The sequence below is a fragment of the Phaethon aethereus genome (genome assembly GCF_964289735.1).
Source record: "Phaethon aethereus genome assembly, chromosome: 1".
NCBI classification, from domain to species: domain Eukaryota; kingdom Metazoa; phylum Chordata; class Aves; order Phaethontiformes; family Phaethontidae; genus Phaethon; species Phaethon aethereus.
The window spans coordinates 46,172,883-46,199,197 of record NC_138575.1 but is presented as its reverse complement, the minus strand read 5'-3'; the positions used below and the strand labels follow the sequence as shown (position 1 = coordinate 46,199,197).

Genomic DNA, 26,315 nt, shown 5'->3' with positions numbered 1-26,315 from the left:
TGTAAGAGGAGTAAAACAGTAGTTTTCACTTCACTTTCCACTTCACTGTCTGAAGAGAGAACTTCTCATTACTTCATATGCCTTCACGTATTTTTCCTAGAAGGAGTCATTGGTCTACATTTAAAGTCTGGCATATTGGGGATTCATAAACCAACATAGCATAGACGGTACAAGCTCACATGTGACAAAGCAGGCAATGACTTGCAGAGGGCATACAGTAGGAAGTTCTAAATTAAATACAAATTGTTTTTTTATACTGTAATGGCTAATTTTTGAATACAAAAGGATAAACCATTACTGAAGCTTGGCTGTCTATGGTTACAAATACCAGATAGACCTGTCTTGAAGACTGTTCTTGAAGGACCACTTTGCTGTTGGTCAAAATAGTTCAGTCTATATTCTGATGATTTGGCTTGGTGAGGATATTTCAACTGATTAGGCACAGCACAAATTCTTTTATGTATATGTATGTACTGTTGATAAACATGTGTTAAGTGCCTTTAAAGAGTATGCTATCTAACTTGTACATTCCTAAGTAAATAGACAGCCAGAAATAGCAAAACACAAACCTCTTCTTTTAAGATACAACTAACTTGCCCTCAGTGTTGATCTTTGGGAATTTATAGTGGTGGGAATTGTTTTTATGGGTTTCCCATCATAAGAACACTTACCTAGTCGTTAAACCAGAAAACATGGTGTTTAAATCACTGATTGGCTTCTTCAGGGAAAAAGATGTTCACCTCTTATCTAGTGGGAATGCTTAGGTGCAAAATTCCGCTTTTCAGCATTATTACACACATTCAGGCTGTGAGATTTATTTTTAGCTATTCTGTTACTGGAAAATCACCAAAAAAAGGAGCTTGATTTAGCCTTTATGCTATATTCTCCCTGAAAATATATACGCAATAAATGATATAAAAACAGTTGTGAACCTGAATCCTATCTGTCTGCAGCCTAAGGTGTCCTGATAAGGACATGAAAAATGAGCACTGAGAAGGTCAACATGATCACAAGCCTGAATGAAGGGTTCTGTGCTTTATCCCTTATCATTTTACCTTCTCCTTGCACATGTTAATTGAGAGCTGAGGTATACCCTTCTGGGCCTCCCTAATGTACATAGCAGGGGTCATACCAGTTGCTCCATTTTGTTTGCTCACACTCATACGGAATAGGCATGTCCCAGAGTCCATAGCCCAGGCAGAGCAGAACATCTCTCAGGAGAGCAGGAACGTGCTGCATTCTGCACTCACCAAGGGCAGGTTTTCTTCTCCCTCATCCTGCTTCCAGGAGATCAGAGAGCAAATTGTCCGTCTGTTTGCATAAAACTTTGCATGCTGGCACATGCATTCAGGGAAATGAGGGAAATATTTATTACTACAAAATAAAACCGTGATTCACTGTCCCCATTTTTTTCCCTACGTAAAAATCTGAGGATTGGAACAAGAATAGATTTTGAATAGGCTTCACCTGGCTTTTCTAAGGCAATCAAAGTCGTATGCTGCTGTTGAAAATGATTTAGGCATGGTTTTGGCTTTGCTGTCTGCTGTAGTCATACAGTAAGAACGAGACTATAGGAAGCAATATTTTCAAATTAGAGCAAATACGATTCACTGTATTTTGAACATGTTTTCAGAATTTTGGCTTCATTTTGCCTTTGACAAATCTCTGATAGTCCCTGTGATCCGTGTCCTGATTTGAGATTTCTCTTTCCCACAAGATCCATGAGGTTTCTGAAAACCTGTATAGGCTCCTCAGGTGCGCTCAAGCCCTGTGTAACCTGGATCTGTCAGAGGTCTGATCTCCTGGGACCATGTGCACAGTTTAGCATCATTCTTAACAGTCCTACCTAAACTACGTTTGTCTTATTGCAGGGCAGTATGCAGACACACGTGAACTGCTGTATCTTCCTTCTCCACAGCCTGGGCTTCAGTGACAAGAAGGGTTATTACTGTAAGTTAGGGACAGGTCTGGCAGCCGGGTGATTAGATGAGTGGGATTTCAGGGGGTGCAGGAAAACCTTGTAGGTGTATTTGGTTGGTGGTTTATTTTTTCCTTATATTTTTCTCTTTCTTTTTTTTACCCTCTCTCTTTCTTCCCTTCTTCCTTTCTTCCCTTCTTCCTTTCTTCCCTTCTTCCTTTCTTTTCTAGTCATCAATAAAATGTCTTGGAACTGGGCCTGGAACATAAATATCAGACTCTTTGTGCTTCATTAGATGGAGCAAAAGAGTAATCATCATGATTTCCACAGACCTAGTTTGAAAACCAATTAGCCTAACATTCCAACATGTTCATATAGTTTCATATTTTTACATGATATCAAATGAGCATGTCCTTTGTTTTCTACACTTGTAATAAAAATATCTTGCAGTTTGAAAAGACTTTATGTGAAGGAAATTCTGACAATTAGGCAAGGAAATATTTTTCATTTTTGACTAAGAAAAGTTCAGACAGTTCCTTTCGAGACTCTTTTTATTAACTAAATTTTTAATGATGGAACATACGCCTGAATTATTTCTGTGCCTCAGTAAAACAGATCTTGAGATATTTTAATGTCTGTATGAACTCAGACTCATCTTCTGTGACCACTGTTCCAAATATTTATTTGCTATAATATACTTCTCCTAAGTTCAATACATTTAAATCAATATTTTATAGTGTAAATATAAGAACTTACTTTAACTACAGTGATTTTCCACATTCACATCTCAAAAGATTCTTAAAATTATTAATCAAAGAATAATTAGACAGTTCAGTCACTGTGATACAGGTAAACAAAGAAATATGAATCTTATTATCTCTTTAAAATGCTCGCTTAATGATGTACTACCTTACCTTGTATCATCATGCAACAAGTACTGTGGGAAGATTACTATACAGACTGCAGGGTCTGTCTTTTTACATATTATGTTTTAAGGGCTAGATCTTGCAAATTTTTACATGTAGATTTAACTCTGGAGTGATATCAAGTTCCCTGTAGCTCAGTGGGAATTCTCCCATATACAAAGTCAAAGTGTATACAGGTCAATGTACATACTGGAGAGCTACTATTGATGTAGATGGTTGTAGAGGGTGGCTTTTGTTACTTCTTTTTATTTTTTCTCTGCAGGCTGTCATAATCAAGCATATAATAATTATTAATTTATATCTAGTGTGTGTACATATATGTATATGGATACAGGGGTGTATGTATGTACAATATATATAAAATCTTAGAATCATAGAATGTTTTGGGTCACAAGGGACCTTTAAAGGTCATCTAGTCCACCCCCCCTGCAATGAGCAGGGACATCTTCAACTAGATCAGGTTGCTCAGAGCGCCGTCCAACCTGACCTGGAATGTTTCCAGGGATGGGGCATCTACCATCTCTCTGGGCAACCTGTGCCAGTGTTTCACCACCCTCATTGGGAAAAATTTCTTCCTTCAATCTAGTCTGAACCTGCCCTCTTTTAGTTTAAAACCATTACCCCTTGTCCTATTGCAACAGGCCCTGCTAAAAAGTCTGTCCCCGTCTTTCTAATAAGCCCCCTTGAAGTACTGGAAGGCTGCAATAAGGTCTCCCCAGAGCCTGCTCTTCTCCAAGCTAAATGTCTTTGTATATATTGCATCTTTGTATATATTGCATCTTACATATGCAAAGTTATGTATTTTAATATGTACACACACATGCACAGACACACCATACAAATGAGACTCCATTTGCTTTGCTTAACTTCAGAGTATGGACACTTTCAAATCTGTTGAGTTAAAAGTACTAAGTTGATAATTTAGGACCATTCATTTACTTCCCAGACTTACATTGTCATTACATGTAACTGCATGAGAAAGTATAATTAAAGAGTAAGGTTTATATATTAAATTATTTTTTCAGATGGAGGAAGAAAAATACATTATGGATATTTTGGTTAAACAATAAAAGATCACTTTCTGCACAGAATCAGCTGACAGCCTCAGATAAGAGTTCCCTCACAAAGACAACTGATATACTAAGTACAGTTGATAGTAAGATCAATAAGGGCAATATAAAACATTAGATTTAGTGAAAAGATTATTGTTGATGGGCTTGTTGAATTTTTTTGAAGCAAATATCTAACATTGTTTCTACTACAGATGTTAAAAGACATTACAGTGACTTTTTTAATGTAGATGATATATTATGAGGTCAAACTCATTTTTCAGGGATAACTATGCATGGGAAGAAACAGCGGTGTGACTTTAAAGATTTTACTGAGAACTTGCATGCCATGTAAGTCTCATACAGGCTGAGTTCCAGTGTTAAGGATAAACTCTAGTTTTGCTCTATACCCAGAACTGTGTTTTACTGAGATTTAAATATTATAGTTATATTCCTTTTTTCAGTTTGAGATACCAATGCTAATGTGTAACTTCCAGAAGAGCAGAGTTTCAATGCATCAACCTGCTGGGCTCATTTTCCAAACTAAATACCAACTTCTTTAGTCAGTTAAGTCCTCCACTTGAGTAGTCACAAGAGATTCAAAAGTATCCTTTCACATTTTTTGTCCTCTCTAGCTATGTGTGTTACACTGAAAGAGCATCCTCCTCAATAGATTTGTGTAGGATGGTCCGCCTCACAACTTCTTTTCCTCCCAAAAGTCTACCTTACAAGTGGGCTGTGAGTCCGAGCCACCTGGTGGCTTTCAGCTTTCCTGGTGAGTCTCAAACTATTGGACTCTGAAGTGTCACAGAGGCTGCAGTCAACATGTTGCATATATGACTGGCAAGTTTAGTCTTAACTGGGTCTGCAAGACTTGTCTTCATTGCTGCATTGCTTTCTAAGCCAACATTTACAGACAGTTTTAAGACTTAAAGCCTGCCAGTGGGTCTCTGAGGTGGCTGCAGAAGAGGAATGACATGTCATTTGTTCATAATGATGTTGGCAATGAGATGAGACCTGAAATCACTTGCTGGTTGTCACAGACTTAATTTATCCAGAGCAAGCACCAAGAGCTTCAAACTTTTCCATCACTTGAAACTTCAGACAAGTGCAGAGCTGTCACTAGAACTATCGTCAGGATTAAAATTCTGTCCAGATTGTCTAGGGATAGGCTGGATAAGGTGGTAAATCTTCACATCCTTCATCCTTTGTTTCCTTCTATTACAGGAGCTCTCTGTCTTTCTCAATGTATAGGTACCAAATCTAGCATAATGAAAACCATATGTGCTGTAACACCAAATAGCATTTAGTAATGAAAAAGAGTAGAATCATAGCATAACTGAGGTTGGAAGTGATCTCTGAAGGTCATCTAGTCTATGCATGGCTAACTTTATAACTGGATCATGTGTCCCAGGGTCCTGTCCAGTTAAGTTTTGAAACAGTCTTCCATAAACAAGACGACATTGGTGGGATAAATGTTACAGATAGGTATTCAGTATGCAGTCTGTGACTTTTAAATATACCTTTGAGATTATTGAAGTACCCTTTGCCAACATCTGGATGTCACCCTTCTGTTTCTCTTTAGAACAGGCAATATGAATGGCATCTGAGAACATATTTTGTTACTGTGAATGCACATGACGATTTCACAAAGTTAGTAAAATAGACTTATGCTATCAAAGATATCACATATAACTGCTCCATCTATGATGCAATGTACCATGATATGCTGTGATGACCATATGGTCTTCAATTTTAACAGGGGATATTTGTTTTGTAGCATTACTTCTAGTCCAGCCCACCCTTAAAAAAAAAACCAACACCAAAAAACCAAACCAATGGATTCTGCATTAGTGTACATTTGTGCACATGTATGTATCAGTACAATATAGATTAAATTTATTTCAATTTGAGCTGAAGGTACTGGTTGTTGAAGTAATTATGTGAGATGCGTGGGATATAATGTGGAACAGGCTTCACTTCAGGATAGGCTTAGCTGAAGCCTCTTTCCTAGTCTGAGTGCAGAGAATAGGCAGTGAAATTCACTACAACATATAAACTTCTTGAAATATTGTACCTATGTATTGTGGAAGTGTTCTTTTTGGTTTTGTCTTGGTTTTTTCTCCAACTAAAGTAAAAAAAAATAATACTTTCTACAGCAATGGCTTTAGAAGGTAGGCAACAGGTCTAATCCTTTTGGGCTTTTTACCTTGACGACTGTTCAGATGGCTTGCTAATCATGGACTCAGTTAGCTCCCCCACAAAAAGATGACATATAAGAGAAGAAACAGTTCTTTTCTGACATTTCCTAATTTCACTAATTAAAGTGCATAAATAAAATTTTCAAAAGACTAAAAGACCTAAATAGCATATTGGACTGTGGTGAGTGATATCACAAAATTCTCATCAAGAAACACCAAATATTGCTCTGAGGGGAGGACTTTTTATGTCAGAGAGCAGGATTATCATTATTTTTCTAGTAAGTAGGTTCCACCTGCCAGATTATAGAAGTCAAAGAATTGGGGAAAATTCTGCACTGTTTTTTTCAATCTATCAACAAATTAGATTTGATTAATATCTTTGAATTTGTCAGCAGTTTTGGATACCACTGATTATAAAACCTGACTTTCTTTTTTATTCTATGTCCTTATTTTGGACATGGCCTTGAAATGAGTGCTGTACTGCAGACATCATAACTGAGAGCAGGAGTCCCCGCACAGACAAGACCTGAACAGCAAGATCACTTGAAAGCCCAGTGTAACTAACCAGTTGAAGAATTGCTACATGGTGTAAGCTCAGGAATATCAATATTAGACTTCATTAATTTTTACCTATTTCTCATAGGTTAATTTACAGAAGAAGCTAAAACTTTGTTTAATTTTGGTGTTTCCACAGGAGCTTCAGATTGTAGTCTCATACGGTTGTCACTATTTCCATTTAGTTGTGAAATGCAGGCTAGTTTGGTGCATAGGTGGGCCATTATTCATGATTATTGTCTGATGTGGTCTTGGAAACTCCAGGAGGTGTAGCTTGGCTGTGTATGTACCTATAGGGCTTTTTGTAGGTAATGCATTTTCTGAAAATGTTTTCAGATATGCCACAGCCTCACACAAGGCTTTTCTATGTGGAAACCCAAAAGAGAAAGGAAAAGGAGCCTGGAAACATTTCTGGGTCCATCATTTAGGATACAGCTTGCTGAATCTATCCCTGTGTGTATGGTTCACAGCAAATAGTAGCTGAAGTGCTCATCCCAAGCAAGAATATATGCATGTTCCAGAGCTTCATTTTCAGAATTTTCTCTCCCTCTTTACTCTATTTTCTCCTCTGATAAATTTTAATGCTTATGCATTTTCTCAAGGATGAAGACCAAACTGTAATAGAAACTTTCATGACTATTAATTCTTATTAATTAATATTATTCTTACTAATTCTTCTTATTAATAGGTTATAGTTGCTAGGGCACAAAGTACTAAGTAGATGCTATAATACTAGATGCATTCCTGAATGGAATAAATATTTATCAAAATGCATGAGATGGGAATTGCTGCATTACTTACACTGCATAGCTCATTCATGGATTTTGTATCTCAAATATTTACCAGTAAAATCTTCATGACAATATGATGTGTTTGCCTTAACATGCATAATTTGAAGACAAACAATTCTAGAATTAATGCACAAATTTTATACTTTCAGTTGACTATTTTCCTTTCATTTCTTTTCTCTTACACTTGACATTTTAGGTACTATGAGTCCAGTTAGACAGGAAATTACCATGGCTATAAGGAAGTAGACTTATGGCACTGAAGTATCAGGGATCACTCATTTACAATTTTGTAAAGTTTTCCATAGTAGGCCTGAAGAGTCAAAATACTGGACCTTAAACCTATCGGCTGCTAGAATTGAACACTGTTCATTTTATATCTTTAATCAGTAAACCTTTTTAAAAGAGGAAAAAGGGGGGAAACTGTTTAGAAGATAATTTCAAAAACTAGGCTAAAGTTATTCAGAGATTATTTCTGTTAACAGTGATGACAGCTAAGGTGAATTAGTTAACAGCTCAGATGCAGCAGTCAAAAGTATACAGTAGATCTACTTTTTCATAAAAGTGCAAAATTATCAGAAAACATCATATATGAGATGTACACAAATTAAAAAAAGTGCAAAAACATGTAAACTATTTAGACATTAACCCAGTTGAATTTGTTTCAACCCTTTTTTAGTAGTTTTATATGTATAAACATTGAAATTAAATTTAATAAGCATTAAACCATTATTAAATAAAGATGTGTGAGACAAACAACGAATGGATAAAGTTTATCATGTGTATGTTTTCTGGTGCTGAGATATTGTTTATTTAAAGCAGTGTCATGGTGACATAAAGTGGTCTGTGTTTTCCTTACAAAATTCTGGAGCAACAGTGATGTCAAAGATTCATCTAAACCTGATATATGAATTGACCATGAAGTTGCTTTGCGTGGAAATGTTCTTTTCAAAAGTAGCTGCTTCGTATGAAGCAAAATCTCCTTTAAAAAAAAAACAATGAAAAAGCATTATAGAAATGTTTTCAAATATTTAAGGGTGTAATCTGAAGAAGTGGAATCTGACGTAAGCAAGTTAAGAACTTGCATACATGGAGAGTTTTGCTTAAAATGCAAGATTTATTCTTTTTGTTACCACTAGTAGCATTAATGGCAATCCTTTAAAACATTGAATGTTTAAAACTATTTCAAATATTTTAAACCTCTTACAAATCACAATGTGAAGTTCATTTGCAATATGTGCTTTGTAGATAGATAAACATGGATACATGCCAGTGGCTGTTATTAAGTATATTGATAATGTGCATATTTTTGTTCACTACAGAAGTCATAATATCCAGTCAGGCTTAACTTCGGCATAAATTATGATAGTAAAGTCATCATAAAACACATCTTGCAATGTGTTATATTTTCCAAATGTTATACTGTGCTATTAAAAATACTTAAATCCAAAAATACTGTCTTTTTGTCAGTTCTGAATACCAGGTTCACTGAATTGAGTTGGTAAATAGTCACAGAGATAAAGCTTAGGTCAATATTTACTTTGAGAGATGATGAAGCTCAACTATAATTAACATGAACATTGTATGTATTGTTACATATGCTCTAAACAATGGAAAGAAATTGTTTAGAGATTTAGTCTAGAACTGTTTGGTTGTTTTTTTAATGGCAGTCAGGCAGTCAGATTCAACCAGAGGTTTAAAAAGTACTTCTAGAAATTTTTTTAAAATGTCTGCTGTTAATTGCCTCTGAAGTAAATATTGAGATCTGAAGAAATGTCATCTGGTCAGATTGCAAACTAGTTGGGGTCTTTCTAAAGAAGAATATTATATGTTGGGCTCTGCAAAAATAGATGAAAAAGTCATGAAAAAGGAGGAAAAGTAGCATCCAATGCTAAAATATATTCTATAGATAGTTGAATGGACTTCCAGATTTTTAACTGCACATAGCTTTTTTCCTACTATTTTTCCACTCTTATGATTGTTTGGTGCAATAGAGAAGTATGAGACAGCATGAAAAATTTATCAATTTAATAGGTAAATTCTACCTAATAATTTAATAGGTTTACTTCTTTTGATGTCTTTCCATAAGATGTTTTAATCTGGGGGAGAAGATCCTACTTTCTTCAAACCTCACAAGCAGGTAAACCTCTTGCTTTATGTAGAGACCTCAGATTAAGGTTAGCCATGGAGCCATGATTATTTCCCCATAGTTGTCTGACAGTTTGACGGTGCTTCAGAGTTCACTTCTTTGAATGCAGTACAGAACACCAAAGTGACTTACTACTTGGTTTTTCTCAGCTCCTCATGAGCCAGGAGATGTAACAATACTTTCAATTTTTTTGTGTGAATTTCAGTTGAGCCACATTTTTATTCTCTTAGGTCAGCTTGCTTGAATAATAATGACATTCATCTTGTTAGAATGGTGTAACTTAAATATACTGTAGCACTGTACAAAATTCTGTTCCATTCAGCGGACTCTCTGTTGCCCCTTTTTTCAGATGACGGTTGCTGCTGGTACGAGCATTGAGAATAACATTCAAAGGACCATATCCTGCCCTAATGTATGTTCAAAATATCTTGGATTTTTGGTTAATTTAAATGCAAAGCATCCTTATGTGAATTTGATATTTTGTTACCCACAAATGCTTGTGCATCTCGAGGTTACTTCATGTCATATATTTCAGGCTTAATGAATATTGTACTACAAGTGAGGTCTTAGCCTATCAAAATTACCAAATTACTGTAATTTCTTTCTGTATGCTTTGATGGTGCAGCTAAATAAAGAAAATGATAATATGTTCACAGTTCCTTCTTCGTTTACCTTGCTTCCCACCCACCTCAATGCTCCTGTCGTTTGAAATCAGTAGAACAGCAATAGGCAAAATGAGGAAAGCAATGAGAGGCTATATTTATTCCACTTAACCTTGTTCTAAATTGGATTTTGATATAAAGATGTGTAAACTAAATTTGGAAGGAAGGTAATTTCATCTTTCTTGCTTGAACAAATATATCCCATGACATAATAGAAGAAGGGAGGAGTTATGAAAGCTAGAATAAGACATCTGTTTTGTTAACAAAAGCAGCAGATTATTCACTTGTAGTATAATAGGTCATTTATCTTTTTTACTAAAATTATTCAGATAATGGAGAGTCATTGGGCCAAAATTGAACTTTTATACATTAGTGAAGAAACATTAATGAGAATTTGGGATGTACCACTAAGACTGTGGCTCTGCATTATAGAAAAGCTATTTTTTATCATGTAATGTGTTTAATAATTTATTTTTCAGCTAATGTTTATCATGTTTATAGGGGAACTGGCAGAAGGAATTCTGGATAAACATTTCCATCGCTTTAAGTTCTTTTAAGATATAACAAATAATCAAAGTACAAGCAAAATATAGTTAAAATAACTAATAGCTACAAGAAAAAGTACTGTGATTTAATATTGGCAGATTTGCCTATCTGCAAAAAAAGATGTAACATCTTAAAACAATCTTTTTTCTGGAAAGTTTGTGCTCTTAAGGGAACATAGAGAAATTCTTTACATTACATTCTTAGATGATAGTGCATCTGACTATCTGAATCATTAAGGATTTCTGAATACATTCCTTGAATGGACCAATATTATAAATTTTTGTCTGTGATTTTTACTGTTTGATTCCAGTTTCAGACTTGCTTCTATGCAGAGGAAAAAAGCTTCCTCAGTACATAATGTATGATTAATCTCCAATCTTTTCCTGATTAGCAACATGACTTTAAATTCTCCAAGGCAATTTTAGTACTTCAGCCTGAAAATAGTATCATTTTTAATGCAAGATAATAATATGAAAGATGATAACATGACAGAATGTGACAAGCATGCAAAAATGCAGGATTTCAGATTTAGTTATAGAAGTCTGTACCATTGCTTCAAAATTGTTTGGAGTCTCTTTGTTTTCTTTTTTTGAAAAGTAAATTAAGACAGGCTTTAAAGAGATACTTTCTTAAAGGAATTATGTAAAACAACACCACAGTGGTTACCTTTTATTCTTTGGATTATATCCGTTACCACTAAAATCAGTAAGCAATTAATTGACTGTCATTGAACAAGAGTATCTTATTCTTGCCTTTAGAGATCACAAGAGCTATCATTGTAAACTACCGTTCTTAATTATCTCCCATTTTTAATTTTGTTCCTTCTCTTTGGATTTCTGTGAGGATTCTTTTTTTTCCTCTGCAAAGATATATATCAACCTCCTCAAGAAAGGGGATACAATTTAGAATTCATTAAATGCTCCTCTAACTCCATCTCCTGATTTTCCGGTCTAAAGTTTAACGTTGAATTTTACTGTTGTTGTCTCTGCTCTAGGGAGAGTGGAGGCTACAGTCAGTCTCACCTTTTGGCTCTCTGAAGGTATCAGTCTTTCTCCATTGATGAAATAAAGGACCTAAAAGGCCATCTTGGCTTAGATACCTTGCTTATAGGTGATTAAAATTAAGTAATACAAACCCTGTTTTCCCAATTTAAGATGATGTTTAGGACAAGAACTACCTCGCCAAACTGTAACCTCCTAAAAGCCTGGTGTTCAATTAAGCTATGACGCAGCCACTTTCAATGAAGAAATCAAGGTATACCATTTGAAGAATCATACCCTCATAAGATAGCTTGGATGGATTGTGACTGAGGAGTCTTTTTCTCTTAACTTAAGCAGCAGGTTAGGCGAATAGCTTAGCCTAGACATTAAAGACCATTCTCAAAGCTGAAACTTGGAAAAAATTTTAATTCCTGTGTAGATAAAAGTGAAAAATCTCACAATTCAGTTGAAAGACTAGGTTTTACTATATCCCTCTGAAATGTCTTCATGAACTAAAAAGTATTCTTAAATGGTCTTTAATAAAAAAGTTAGTTCCCATTCTAGATTTCATGCATTGGTATAAATGCATTAAAAATAAAAAAAAATCATTTCTAAACCTGTTCTTTATTTCCTCCCTAGGGGAAAATAGCACAGTTCAGTCAGAAAAGGTGTGAAAGAAGCTCCTGCCATTATTATTTACTTACACCTAAAGTCATTGTCAAGTGGTCACCTAATTTTAGGTTCTAACTTTATGAGTAGGTGCAAACAACCAAATTCTTAGCTCTGAAGACTCTTAACAAGGAGATACAGTATTTGTGAAGGTTATCATACGCAGACGATTTTTTATACTTGAATTCCTCAAATATCTTTTTGGTTTTCTCAGGTTTTTGAATTTATAATTAATAATGACCAGAAGTCCTGTTAGATAAAAAAGAATCCTGTTCAGACACAGAATATAATCCCTATCAACACCTACATGTCATCCAAATGCACAAAGCCTTCAGCATGAGCGAAGAGTGGAAATCTGCACTCACCCTTTCACCCAGCATCTTGTGGGGATAGGAAGGGAAGGCAGTTCTGCTTTACAAGTACTTCTCTTGGCACAAGATCTTCCTGGGGCATTGTAACAATTGCAAAGCAGATCCAGCTTCAGTTTAGAGAAATACTGTAAATGAAAAGAGTCATCCAAAGCTTGATGAATAATTGCAAAGTGTTTTATTCATTCCTAAATCCTCTGGTTTCCTGATGATTGGGAACTCTTTATGTAGTTATTCGTTACTGAATAAAACCAGGCTCCTTAGACTTTTTCACAAGTACATTTTTATATTATGACTGATTGTTCTTATGCTAATTAGAAAAAATTGCTAAAGGAACAACTTTGTAATATATGAGAAAGAAAATTAATTAAATCATTTATTTTATTCCACTGAATTCCAAACCCGCAATTACCTGTGTGAACCATAGTTTTAATAACTGACATTAAGACTGTCGAATCTACAGCTGAAGCCGTTTGAATGCGTGGTAACTTTTCAATTACTGTGTTACATTATTCTGAAATATTTTCTGGTTTCTTGTAATTACTGTGAATTGCACAACTTTGTATTTCTGCCTTTTGTAAAAAGGATAGCTGTGGAGGATGCTTTCAAAAGCATAAAGTTTTCAGTCAGTATATATTGCACTGGTTCAGCATTTTAATTACATAGCATTAATTATACAGTTATAATTAATTATAAAACTCAGTTATGACCTTAAAGGTCCCTTCCAACCCAAAGATTCTATGATTCTATGATTTAGTCAAAAAAAGGCACAATACATTTGATTTGGTTTTTCTGTCTCTTAATCTGAGACTTAAAATATATTTCTAGAATTACTCATCTAGAAGCAGAGTTTGAGATGCTAAAACTGTACAGAAAACATAGAATAGATTGTTCCTGAGACATATATGCTTAAATATTAAAAAAGGCTTTATTAAGCCTGAGTAACATCTCTTAATGTTATTAACAACAAATGTGGGCAGGTTTTAAAAAATAAAGGCTGTATAGTATATAATTTTGCTTAATAGAAATACAATACAATTGCAAAGCTTGCAATAAAACTGAAACTCAAGAACACACTGCAATATATTCAAAATTGAGAACCCAGATATTGTGATGATTTTCAAGGTACAATTTTTGTGGGCAGTTTCACACAAATCTAATTTGCATGGTGTTACTCTGTGAAGTTTACACCTCCAGTCTTCATTATCGGCCTCAATTTACCTTTATTCCCACAGACACTTTCTGCTTTCTATTTCTCATTATTATAAATTGTTTACACGACTGAAGCTGAGTTAAGAAATTGATATTATATACAATAGTAATATGCTATTGCGGCTTATTCCCTTCTCTTATGTATTGTTTAGTGGGATAATAAGAGGCACTTTAACTGCTAGGTTTGCTGTCTTTCATGCAAGATATCTCAAATCTAGACTGTATCATAGAATCATCGAATCATAGAATCTTTGGGTTGGAAGGGACCTTTAAAGGTCATCTAGTCTTTATACAAGCACTACAATTGCTGTATACTTTGGCAAAACTCTTTCTTCATATGAAGTAATTTCTGTAGATGTACTCTTGAAGTATACATGCGTTCTAACATGCATGGATGGACATTACTAACAGATATAGAGTCATTTAGGCAGAACAGTCTATCATACTTTGATATAGCAATGCTATTACTCGATGGCTGGAAACAGTGCAAGCTAATGGTCAAAACGAAGACAGGACACTTTGTATGCAGATCCGGTTGCTGTGGTTGCATGACCTTGAGCTTCTGCAAAATGGCAGTAGTAATACCTTGGGTTTTTTACAGCACTTTAAGGTCGACAGTAAAAATGTAAACAGCAAAATACAAAAGAAAATGGTGGCAGGTATTATACATCCTGTATTTTCTTCATTCAAAACAACAGAACTTAAGTCTGTGGTTTTTTGAACACAAAATTGCTCTATATAATAAATGAAAACATACTTCACTGCATGTAACTGCAAAGAAAATGAATTATTTAGTTTTAATCAAGTGCAAACCCATTCCATTTTATTATTGCACCATCAGCTCTTCCAAAACTGCTTCATGGAAAAATCACATTTATTCTCTCTAAAGGGGTACCTCCCTTCAGGAATTCTTCATAGAGCTAGTCACAATTTTTAAAGCCATTACTTTGAAAATGCAAGTTTTTTTTAATTTCTAGCATGTGTGAATCAGACTGTTTTGTTTGGGTAGATTTTTTTATTAATTGCATAGCTTAATGTGTGTAAATTTTTAACATGATTTATAAGACGCTGCTATTATGCAGCGTCTTATAAAACTTCTGATTTTCATTCATCAGCAATCTTAATCTTTTACACTATTTCAAAAAGTGTTTTCAGAGGGTTACAGTAAAGTGGGGAGAGAAAGAGTGATCTTTGTTAATATAGAAACACCTTAAATTGTCAGTGTTTTTATTTTTATCCCAAATGAGAATGAAACTGTACTTCCTATGTTTTTTGGATACTTTTTTTTTCTATCAAAGATTAAATCCTGCTTGTTTGCATAAGTTTGTTCATGTGACTAAGCTGAGCATGTTCTTTTCCTTAAGTTTGAGCCAAAGGCCTTTATTCTCAGGTAAGCTGAAGCAGAAATCATTTTTTCTATCCTGGGAACTTTTCTAAGATTGAGAGGAAAAAATAACCCAGAACTACTACACATAGGAACAAAAATTCAGAAACCTAAACATAATCATTTTCACAAACCTCCTTTCGCAGGTTGTTAGGAAAGCTCCCTGAGCTTTCAGCTCAACTCCTTCAGCTCTTTTTCAACCTTCATAGGATCCAGGGATTTACCAAATAGCGACCTGCCTCTTGAAGCCTCAAACCTGTTTTATGTGATCATCTGATGCTTTCAAGTGTCAGACCCTCGTGGTGCCTAGATGTCTTTTTTTTTTTGTCCATGGAAGGAAAAAAATTCTAGAGAGGTTTCCTTTCTCAAGCTGCTACCCAAACTCTGTAGTTCAAAGTCCTGAGGAGTTACTTCATTAACAAATAACCTTGCAAACAAGAAAAGCAATTTCAGTTTGTTCTCACTGCCAGTGACTGTGCAGCCCTGTATTTTGAGTATGACACTAATCTTTTGGCTCTCATCTCCTGTTTCCCTGCCACAGGGCCAGCAAATCTCACTGTGCAGCTCAGCATTTCTGCCTCTGCTCCAGACCTCGTGACAGGCAATTAGCTGGCAGATCTGCTGCCTGGCCAGCTGTGCCAAGTGTGTTAAATCCTAAAATAGAAAGAGATAGCAGCAATGCACTGCAAATGGGGAGACATGTCACTGGCAAATGTATGTCTTAGCAACACTGTGGTGTCCTGGTCCTCAAGGATATGGCTGCACACTCATGGTAATGCTGTTACGTGCACGTTGTAGGTGTCCCAGCCTAGCTTTGCGAGCACTCCAACACGTTTCGATGGCATTCGGACTGACACAGGCCCAATGCATTGATCCCACTCATTCAAGAGACTGAAAATTGCAAAATGGAAATCAGGAATTAGGAGTTGTAGCAGTGTTAGCAAGGAGTTTGCAAGGAACAATGCTCAGATGATATCAAAGTTGTTCCACACCATTTTAATTTTTGTATATGCACTGGGAGTGGACACAGTACCACATGGTTAGCTCTGTGTTCAACTACAGCGTGCCAATTTATAGGTGCGTATCTGTTGCATCCTGGGAGAGGAAACCACTTTAAAATCAGTACATCAATATTATGAAGAGTATTATATGAAAAAAATCTTGACCGCGTTTACAGAAACTAGATGTTACTGAACAGCTTTACTGAGAAGATCCACTGGCATGAAATACCCAGGACCCTTAAACTGAATCTGTGCCTCCCTGAGAGGTTTAATTGTTGTTGTGGGCTAACCTTGGCCAGCAGCCAGACACCCACCCAGCTGCTTTCTCAGGGCCCCTCTTCAGCGGGACAGGGGGAGAAAATGGGACGAGAAAACCCATAGGCCAAGAAAAGGATAGGGAGATCTCAGAGCAGTTACCGATTGAGCAAAACAGACTTGGCTTGGGGAAAATTAGATTAGTCCGTAACAGCTCCTCTCCGCTGCTCCTTCTTCCTCACGCTTCCCTCTGCTGTGGCATGGGGTCCTTCATGGGCTGCAGTGTGGAGATCTGCTGGGGTGCCTGCAGCACCTCCTCCTCTTCTTCCTTCTCTGACCTTGGTGCCCACACTGTGGTTTCTCACTCCCTTTTTCTTTCCCTCCTCCTTCGCCTGTGTGGCTTTTTTTTACCCTTTCTTACATACACTTTCCCAGAAGCACCACGATCTTGCCAGAGGGGATCAGCTGTACCCTGCATGCGGTTGGTTGGAGCCGGTTGGAGCCGGCTGGACCGAGCTGTGTTCGGCGTGGGGCAGCCCTGTCCCCTCCTCACAGAGGCCCCTGCAGCCCCCAGTTGCCAACAGTGCCCAGGACGCTTGTGTAGCTGTGCTCTGAGCATGCCTCACACACGCAGATCTACAAACAGGGATGGGCGCTGCCCATGGCCATCTAGGAACTGAGATGAAAATGTCCAGCTTTCAGACCCCTCTAGGAGCCACCATCTGCAAGAGCAAATGAAGAAGAGTTCATCACCAGAGGCTTTCTCCCTCTTCAGCTCATGTCACGTCTCAAAACAGCTTCCATGCGCTCTCGGGAAAGGAGCTGAAAAGAACAGACGCACTTACCTAGCGTATTCTGTTTTCTTCTAGACTTCCCCAATGTTTTTCTCTCCTTTTTTATTTTTTCTCTCTCCCCCCTCCCTGCTTCTGAGATACATCTTAAGTGAGGAGGCTTTCAAGCCACAGAAGGAAGATCTAGATTTGGGAAGAACTATGCTTTGCCTGACTTTTAAAGGAAATCTATGCATATAAAGATGTGCTTTGAGGAGAAAAGCAGATTTTCATTGGTTTGGTAACATTTTTCCTCTGTATTATTACTGAGAAAAATCTCATGGCTGATCACCAGAAAATAGATGGGAGGATATTATTCCATGACAGAGATTTAATGCATAGGAAGAAATTTTTTAGATAACAGTGATGCTCCTAGATACCTTCAGTTATTACTCTTCTGGAATTTGCATTTGTCTTGGAAAACAGATGTTAATGACTGAGAAATAACTCATTTGTCAAAGTTTCAATTTCAAATTGGCAAATTAAACACTTTAGATGCTGAGTTAAGAGAGCTGGAAACAGAGCTTGACTTTTTGGTGCAGCCATTAGCAAGCTCAGTCATCATCCCCTTCTAATAACATAATCTCAGTTTTATTCAGTTTCAAGGAGCTGTATTCACTTTGATACCATTATGAATCAAGATGAAGTTTACATGCCAGCATTTGCACTGGCTCTTACAAAAAAAACACCAAACACAAAGCCAGCAAAGGTCAAAACTGTTCCCGACCAATGAAATATTGGAGAAACTGTCCTCGAAAGATGACTAGCGTGCTTCTTGGCAAATATGAGCCTAAATGAATTTAGAAAATCCTTTGAAGTTTTTATTTATCTGTCTTTGCCACATGGCCGTCAAGTACTGTGATTTTGTTAGCATTACAATGTAAAGTCATTTTTAATCTATTCAAGGCATGGATAATTGCCACTCACTACGATCAGTGAAAGTCTGTGATAAAATGCTCACTGGCTGTCATCTGAGACAAGGTTTTAGATTATTTGGGATATCTAGCAGTTTCTTAGTCATAATCTTATTTGTTTTAAATACTGTGTGTTTATATGCTGATATTTCTATTGAAAGGAAGTATCTGACTAAATATCTTCAGCTCTAATTTTAGTAAAAAAGAATTCTGATCACTTGTAACTTGATCAGTGCATCAAACTTACTTTTCTGCAACTGGTAACACTACTCATTCTTGCTTTGGTTATATGTAAATTTTTATAGCTACTAAAGATGTTGACTGACTTCTGGCAGTTTAAATAGTCTATTACTGTGAAAAGAACATTATTCAACATTTACAGTACTTTTTGATCTCCTAAAAGGTGAGACCTCCCCAAACAGCAGGCCAGGGCACTCCCAGTGTGTCTGAAAACAGATTCACATATTTCTGTTCTGCACTTTTTCTACACTACAGATTTGGAAAGTTGTACTAAGTTTGGTTCTACTCTGTGTAAGCGAGTGAGGAGGAGACAGAAACATGAGTGTCCTGGTCCAGTTAGGACCAGGACCTGTGAAAAAGAAACCAGCTCAGATTCAGTTTATTTTTCTCTTTAGATCTCAAGGAATCTTTCAATTAAACTAAGTAAGGAAAACTTGAAATCCATTATTTTTATGGGATTTTAATTGACAACAGCAGAAACTTATATTTTTTTATTCCTTCCTATTATATTGAAATAGTTGATGGTAAAGAATATAACTTTATAAAGCAATCAAATATTTTTTCGTTATAATATTATAATATGCTAATATGTACAAAATACCCTTTTAGAATCAGTGTCCAGTAGGATGAAATTGTCTGAATTATATTAAACAGATCATTCAAAATCTCAAAATGAGATTACTCAAAATCTTAATAATTATGAAAGTTTAAGCTTACATAAACTCATGGACATGCTATTTTTTTACAAATGATGATAATGAAGGTTTTTATTGAATCTTCTAACACATTTTAAAGCCAAAGTTAAATATACATAATAAGCATAAGTCATAATCTATGTTTAGCCAAAGTTTAAAAAAATGGGTTTTAACACTTATGCAGAAATCTTTATTTTTTATTAAAATATATGCCTAAGCTGCATAATGAAAGTGCAAAAGGACAGCCACAAAATGACTGTAAACAATTAGTTCACAAAGTTTTAGTCCTGTTCATGCTACTTACTTTTAATATTGGTGTTTAACAGTTCAGCGCTGCTATCCTGGTCCTAAACCTTCACAGGGTGGCAAACTGTGCATTTCTGTCGTGAAGCCTATAAACACAAGGATTATGTTGAAATTGCACTTCAGGTGTTTGATGGGTCAGTGCATCCCCCCTGTGCTTCTTGTTTGCTGCTCATGGCTGTGATCAGAGCCCATGGTTGTTCACCCCACCCTCCCAGGGTGTTGCTCTCCCTGGCCCAATGGTTGCAGATATAAACCACTGATTTACGTGAGGATGGACTTCCCGCTCTTCCATGACTGGAAAGAGTATCTTTTCCCCAACATAGATATAGGTGAGGTGAATAAGCTGCTAGGCAAATTTGATTTAAAATGGAATTAGTTTCTAAAATCATTTAGAAATTATTTCTAAAAATGTAGCTATAATCTATGGAAATGCATCTACGTTTCTCAGAAGATGCTAGAAGGGGTTGTATGTGTGACAGATAACAAGACAAATCAGTATCTTTAACAGGTTAAAACAGTGTTCCTTCAATCTAAAACCCATAATGTGAAACTTCTGTCATTTAAAATGGCAGTGGATGCTGGTATTTTGGTTGCTAGCTATAACAACAGCTCTAGCATAGAGTTTGAGAATAACATGTGAGTTTTGAGGACAACATAATGCCCATAGATGTTCAGAAAAGCCCACTCAAGGGGGAGTGGAGCTTTGCTCCTATGCTTAGTGTTTAGAGATGCTCATAGAATTTAAAATTAAAATCACTGTAGACTCTTAAAACAAAGACATTTGATGGATTATACAATCAGATTAGACCTAGGACTTCGGTGCTGCTAATAGCTAACGCTGATTGATGCTGAAACGTACTTTTAGTGTTGGGGGTCTCCTGGTCTGTCTTGCTTTTGGTGTATAGTTTTTGCTTACTGAACCTTGCTGTGGCGCCTTTGCTGGAACCAAAGGGAGGCAGAAGAGGCAGTTCTCACACACAAAGGGGAAAAATCCTGGACTAGAATGAAATAATGATTAGAGTGGAAAGGGCAGCCAAGGACTGGAAGAGGGGAAATAATGATGAATCATTAAGTATGGAGTCTGGAAGCAAGTGGATGATCAAAACACCAGTGGGAATAGGGGCCGGCGGCTGGGGTGGAGGGACGCGAACTGAGACAGATGAGAAGAGTGAAGAAGGAAGTTTTCAATGATACACTCCCAACTGAAAAAACAGACCATCGAAAAGAAAGCTTTTCATGGAAATGTATCAGGTTTTATAAGAAAGATGTCTCAGGTCTAGAGAGTGAGGGAGGGTGAAAGTGTGACAGAGTTGCCCCCTCAGAAGGTATCCTGAGTTCCAATAGACAAAATTGTGATTGATGGTATAATAGTGGCTTGTGTGCATGAGGTATGTCTGTAGACAACCATAATCCTGGTACTGGCACCTAAATAACACTCTTGCACTCTTCCAGTATAGCCCTTTTACTCTATTTATATGTACATACAAATATATTACATTGAGTGGTGAGAGAGAAATTTTGTTGCAATTGTTTCCCCAGCCAATAGTTCTGGTTTATTAAATTGCTAATAGTTGTCTTCTAAGAAGAAACAAACATGCCCCAAGAAAGAAAAGGAATTATTTTAAAGGTCAGTATTACTTAAGCACTTGTTTGATGCTTACAGCATATTGGAGTTAGAAATAATTAGAAAGCATACCGATATTGCAAGTGATGGATCAGAGGAAAAAACTTAGACCAAAGATTATGTTTTGAATTTCCTCAGTGCCTCAAGGAAGTCATTGGCATAAATGCTTTATACAATAATGATTGAATATAGTACTAAGGCAAGGATTAAACTTGATTTCAGTTTCCCAAAGGAAATACCAGGGAAAAAAATCTATACTCTGAGAACTCTAAACTGTATGTCTCAAATATAGCATATTTATTTTTTCTTCTGAGGAGCCATGATGACAGATCATTAAAAGAAATTCTTTAAGAGAAACTCTCCTGCCAATGCTACATTTACATTCTAATGCTGCTGCGGTGTGAATTAGTTTATGTTTGCAAAAGACAGAACTGAGAAGATGATCCTTCTGTAGAGTTTGAATTTCACCTGACCTTTCAATTGCACCATTACTTTTTCATTCATATGTAGTATGCCTATTAAAGGTTACCTGGGTAGTGATACAATGAATTTTGCAGCTCTTTTCTTATTCTGATTAAATTGTTGATACATTTTAATCTAGGTAAATAAAACAAGCACCAAAAAAAGCTTTAGAAGAGCTTTGTCATCCAACAGTTATTTGTTGTCTGATCTTTGTTATATCTAGTTATTGTATGCATGTAAAATATTTGGGTTTGATCTACCTATGTCCATTCTTTGTGTTACACAGAGTGTAATACACATCTTACAATATCAAATTATTAGCATCAGCTGGCTTCTTATTCCATTATTCCCTATCTGGTAATTTACATAGTAAAAGGCATAATTATACAGCAAGGCATAATTACAGGGTAAGGGAGAAGTGTGAGGCGACAGATGATTTGAAATAAGAGAAATATTTAAAAATAAAACAGAAAGAACAAATATAAACATATTTAGGGACAAGTGACCAAAAAGAAACCTTACAAAGATACTTCTAAAAGGGCATTCTGTGATCTGTTAAACACGTTAAACTTTCTCTCTCTTGAACATACACTTTTTATATATATAAATAGAATATTCCCCAATCAAATAATGAACAAATTTTACTATCATGACTTCTTGATTTTGATGCATATATCGACTGACTTCTTGGGTTTATTATTCTTGCAATTAGACTTAATCTAAATTTTATACAAAGGGAAAAAGAATCCTTTTCAGAACTTAGTTTTAAAAACTTCTCAGGATTAGTCTGATTCTGTCTAAACTTCTCTTCTGAGAGTTGAATGAGCATAGTTCTGAAAACTGGATAGTGAGAAATCATCATAAATTTTACCTAAAGTGAATAGTTTCTCCATTTTTTAAAATACTAATTTAAAAAAAAAACTTTTAAGAAATAGCCTTATTTTATTTTTCTAAAATAAAAAGTAAACTGAGTTCTCCCATCTTCTTTACAGTCACAACCTCCAGCTAAGGATCAAAAACTATTAACAAAACAACAAATTTTGTCATGATTTATGGAATGAACTGATACTAGCATTTGAGGAATAGATAGATTAATTTTGAGATAATTGAAAATGAATCAGTTGAGGATACTTGGAAGCATGGATGCACAGTTAGATTTAGATGTGGAGCATGGGCCATGAAGCTGGTTTCCTCTTGTAAGTCCTTAACATCTTCTTGCTGTGAGCTCATTCTGTGCCTCCCCTTGAAGGGCATGATCCCTACCGGGGCGGGGGAAGGAGAGGAAGAATGTATTTGGTTACAAGATTATAAGAATACAAGCAGAACTGTTTCCACTTCGCAAAATTATCAAAGAAATAAAATTAGCTTGTGCATCTTCTGAAAAAAACTTTACTGGATTTCAAAAGGGATAGAAGAACCTCTTCAAATGGTCTAATTTTTCTGGTGAATTAAATAAGTACTTTACTATTGACCTCAATATATTTTGCTCATTTTCACCAGATGAAAATTTGGCACTTTTTCTCTTTGATCTCCTATTTTTGCAAAAGTAAAATAATGAAAACTTGAAATAAATAAAGTAATTAATAATAAAGATAATAAATTATAAAATAAAATAATGAATATGAGTTATAAATGATAAAAAATAATATTAATAAATAATAAGAATAATAAATAAAATAAATAATTTTCTAATTATTAGCTCAAGCTTACACTGGAAATCTGTTTCTTCTTGCAGTCATGCAAAAGAGGTTTTATATTTCCATTTAGTTTCAAAAAATTTTTTTGAGTCTTTTTCAGGCAAGTATAATTTCTGAAGATTTATTAGGAACTGTTACCTTTAAATTAGTTTTCTTTTACAAATATCATCCTCAAATTTCATAATACATTTTCATTTGTTCCATAAACGATGTCTTTGATATTTCTTTTAAAGCAGATGAAAATAGATACAGAACTAACCACTTCTTCAACTCAGCTGATTTTAAAATATTGGGTCAGCATCAATATTTATCTTGAAAAGGAATCAATTTTGATTGATACCTCTATGCTTAAACAACATCTTTGAAAAGATTTTCTCAAGATGTTTTGTTTACTGTTAGATCCAGCTAATCAATATGTGATTTACCTGCCTGGCTGTTAAAAAGAATATGTTTTGTCATAAATTACATGGACTGTAGCTGGAAAGTCTTGACACAAGACTGTGCTGTCACACTGGTAGTGTATCCTCATTTTTATTTTCTCACACATTTACACCTATTTTATCTCAGCACCCAAATCCAAATGAAGTTGGTAAAAGCAGACAAAAGGTAAAAATAGGACTAAGATGTCACAATATGTTTAATATTTTTAAATTGAGATATATAATTAGATCTGTATGACATAGCCTGTATCATGATATACTCACAAATAGGAGCTTCCTGCGACCTACTGTAGGAAAAAACCACGTACTTCCTAGACACAGTTTTCTTCCATAGGACACTCTGGTCTTATGACCTCCTGCCCACAAACAGCATAACATTCCTGTAAATTTTCTGTTCTTCCATCCCTTTGAGGACAAGCCTGAGCTGTTAAGCTGGTACAGTTTGAAGGTCTCATTTAAGCTCCGACTCCAGGACCAGGTGTCCAGGTGGCATACACCTGGGGACAGTTTTAGCATGTAATCGGTTTGGTTTCTTCTGCAAAGAAAATATGCCTTAAAGAGTTAGGAGACAGGTTTTTAGGGACTATCTTGTGGTTTAATTCCTTTTTGGTAACTATAAATATGTGATCTGTGTCTCTATATTTTAGCTAGTCCAAAATCCTCCAAAGGTATCCCAGAAGGCAAGTCATCTGCTCCACTTCTTGGTCTCCCCTTAAAATATTCTATTCTCACATGACAAAAAATATGACATTTTTGTGGTTATTTATATATTAGTGTGTCTAAGGAACAAAAAGGGGCCCTATGGAAAAATAAATTTTTATGAAGACCTGAGCTCTAGCAAACTGTGTGCTTTCATTCTTCACTCTAGAACTGCACCTGAGGATGAGGGCTTCTTCAGACTCTATCTCATCTCTGCTACAGCTCATGATATGCAATCTCCAGCTGTGAGCGGAGGAAATTAAATTGTTTTGATTGTATAAATGAACTTTATTTGGCCTGAACGAAAGCATTTTCCCAAGATCAGGACCAGGAGAGTGAATTAGCAATGCTATGGCAAACACCCTTATGAATTCCTAGCATAGTTAGGGAGTCAGGAGCTGAAAGCCACTGCAGGACATCTTGGGTCTTAAATCTCAACCAGATGCTACAACAGTCATCTGAAGATTATTTTTTTATTCTGCCGGTTGTGTGGACAGCTCACGATGTTATTTGGGAATTGCAGGCTGTGGAGGCAGACCTCTCTGTAGCTGGCATAAATGTACATTGCTGTTTATCACAGAAGGAACCGGAAGGGAAGCTCAGAACAGTTTTTTCTTGTTGTTCTATGCTATACTTTTCTAAACTTGGATGCAAGGATCTCCTATTCTTTGTTTAATCATAAAATCATAGAATAGTTTGGGTTGGCCGGGACCTTTGAAGTAAGAAAGGTTTTTATTACCTCTTTTTACTTGTTTTTTTCAGGCTGTCGTCATCAAGCATGTAATAATTATTAATCTATATATAGTGTGTGTACATATATATGTGGATGGATACAGATGTGTGTGTATATGTACAATATATATCAATTCTTAGAATCATAGAATGGTTGGAGTTGAAAGGTCATCTACTTCAACCCCCCTGCAGTGAGCAGGGACATCTTCAACTAGATCAGGTTGCTCAGATCCCCGTCCAACCTGACCTGGAATGTTTCCAGGGGTGGGGCATCTACCACCTCTCGGGCAACCAGGGCCAGTGTTTCAACACCCTCACTGGAAAAAATTTCTTCCTTATATCTAGCCTGAACTTGCCCTCTTTTACTGTCACGCCTTGTTCTATCACAACAGGCCCTCCTAAAAAGTCTGTCCCCATCTTTCTTAGAAGCCCCCTTGAAGTACTGGAAAGCTGCAATAAGGTGTCCCCAGAGCCTTTTGTCCTCCAAGCTGAACAACCTGTCCTTACAGGAGAGGTGTTCCATCCCTCTGATCATATTTGTGGCCCTCCTCTGGACCTGCTTCACCAGGTCCATGTCTTTCCTGTGCTGAGGGCTCCAGACCTGGATGCAGTACTGCAGGTGGGGTCTCACCCGAGAAGAGGGCCAGAATCACCTCCCTTGATCTGCTGGCCACCCTTCTTTGGATGCAGCCCAGGATACAGGTTGGCCTTCTAGGCTGCGAGCACTGCAGTAGTGAAGGACAGCCCTGACTCTAAGCTACTGTTACACCATGGAGAGTCCCTGTGGCTGGAGGTGATCATCCATAGCTGTAAGTTGTTAGAATGGTCCCAGCACAGTTCATCCCCAGAAAACTCACACAAAGCAATTCCCAGGTTTGGTTTGGGAGGTGTCATGAGCCCGAGATAGCAAGTCACTGAGCAATTTGCCAGTAGTTTCCCTGTTGTGAAGGCTGAGGAAGTGTAATTAGCATAGGTTTGGCCAGAGTATGTAATTTTGCCTTTAGCCTTTAAGT

The 26,315-nt window shown here is 36.3% G+C and overlaps 1 protein-coding gene across 5 annotated transcripts in view; it reads left to right on the top strand.

Moving 5' to 3' along the window:
- PPFIA2 (PTPRF interacting protein alpha 2) overlaps positions 1-26,315 on the top strand; it is a gene marked incomplete at its 5' end in the record, with an annotated part of 338,907 nt that overhangs the window by 155,992 nt on the left and 156,600 nt on the right. For 2 of the 5 annotated variants that reach the window (XM_082013922.1, XM_082013921.1), the window contains one exon: positions 9,936-9,998. The exons of 2 other annotated variants lie outside the window; for them this stretch is intronic. In XM_082013922.1, coding sequence (XP_081870048.1) covers positions 9,936-9,998 — 63 coding nt within the window. Of the gene's footprint in view, positions 1-9,935; positions 10,026-26,315 lie in introns of all 5 variants that reach the window. One more of the 5 variants, XM_082013920.1, reaches the window with a different exon arrangement.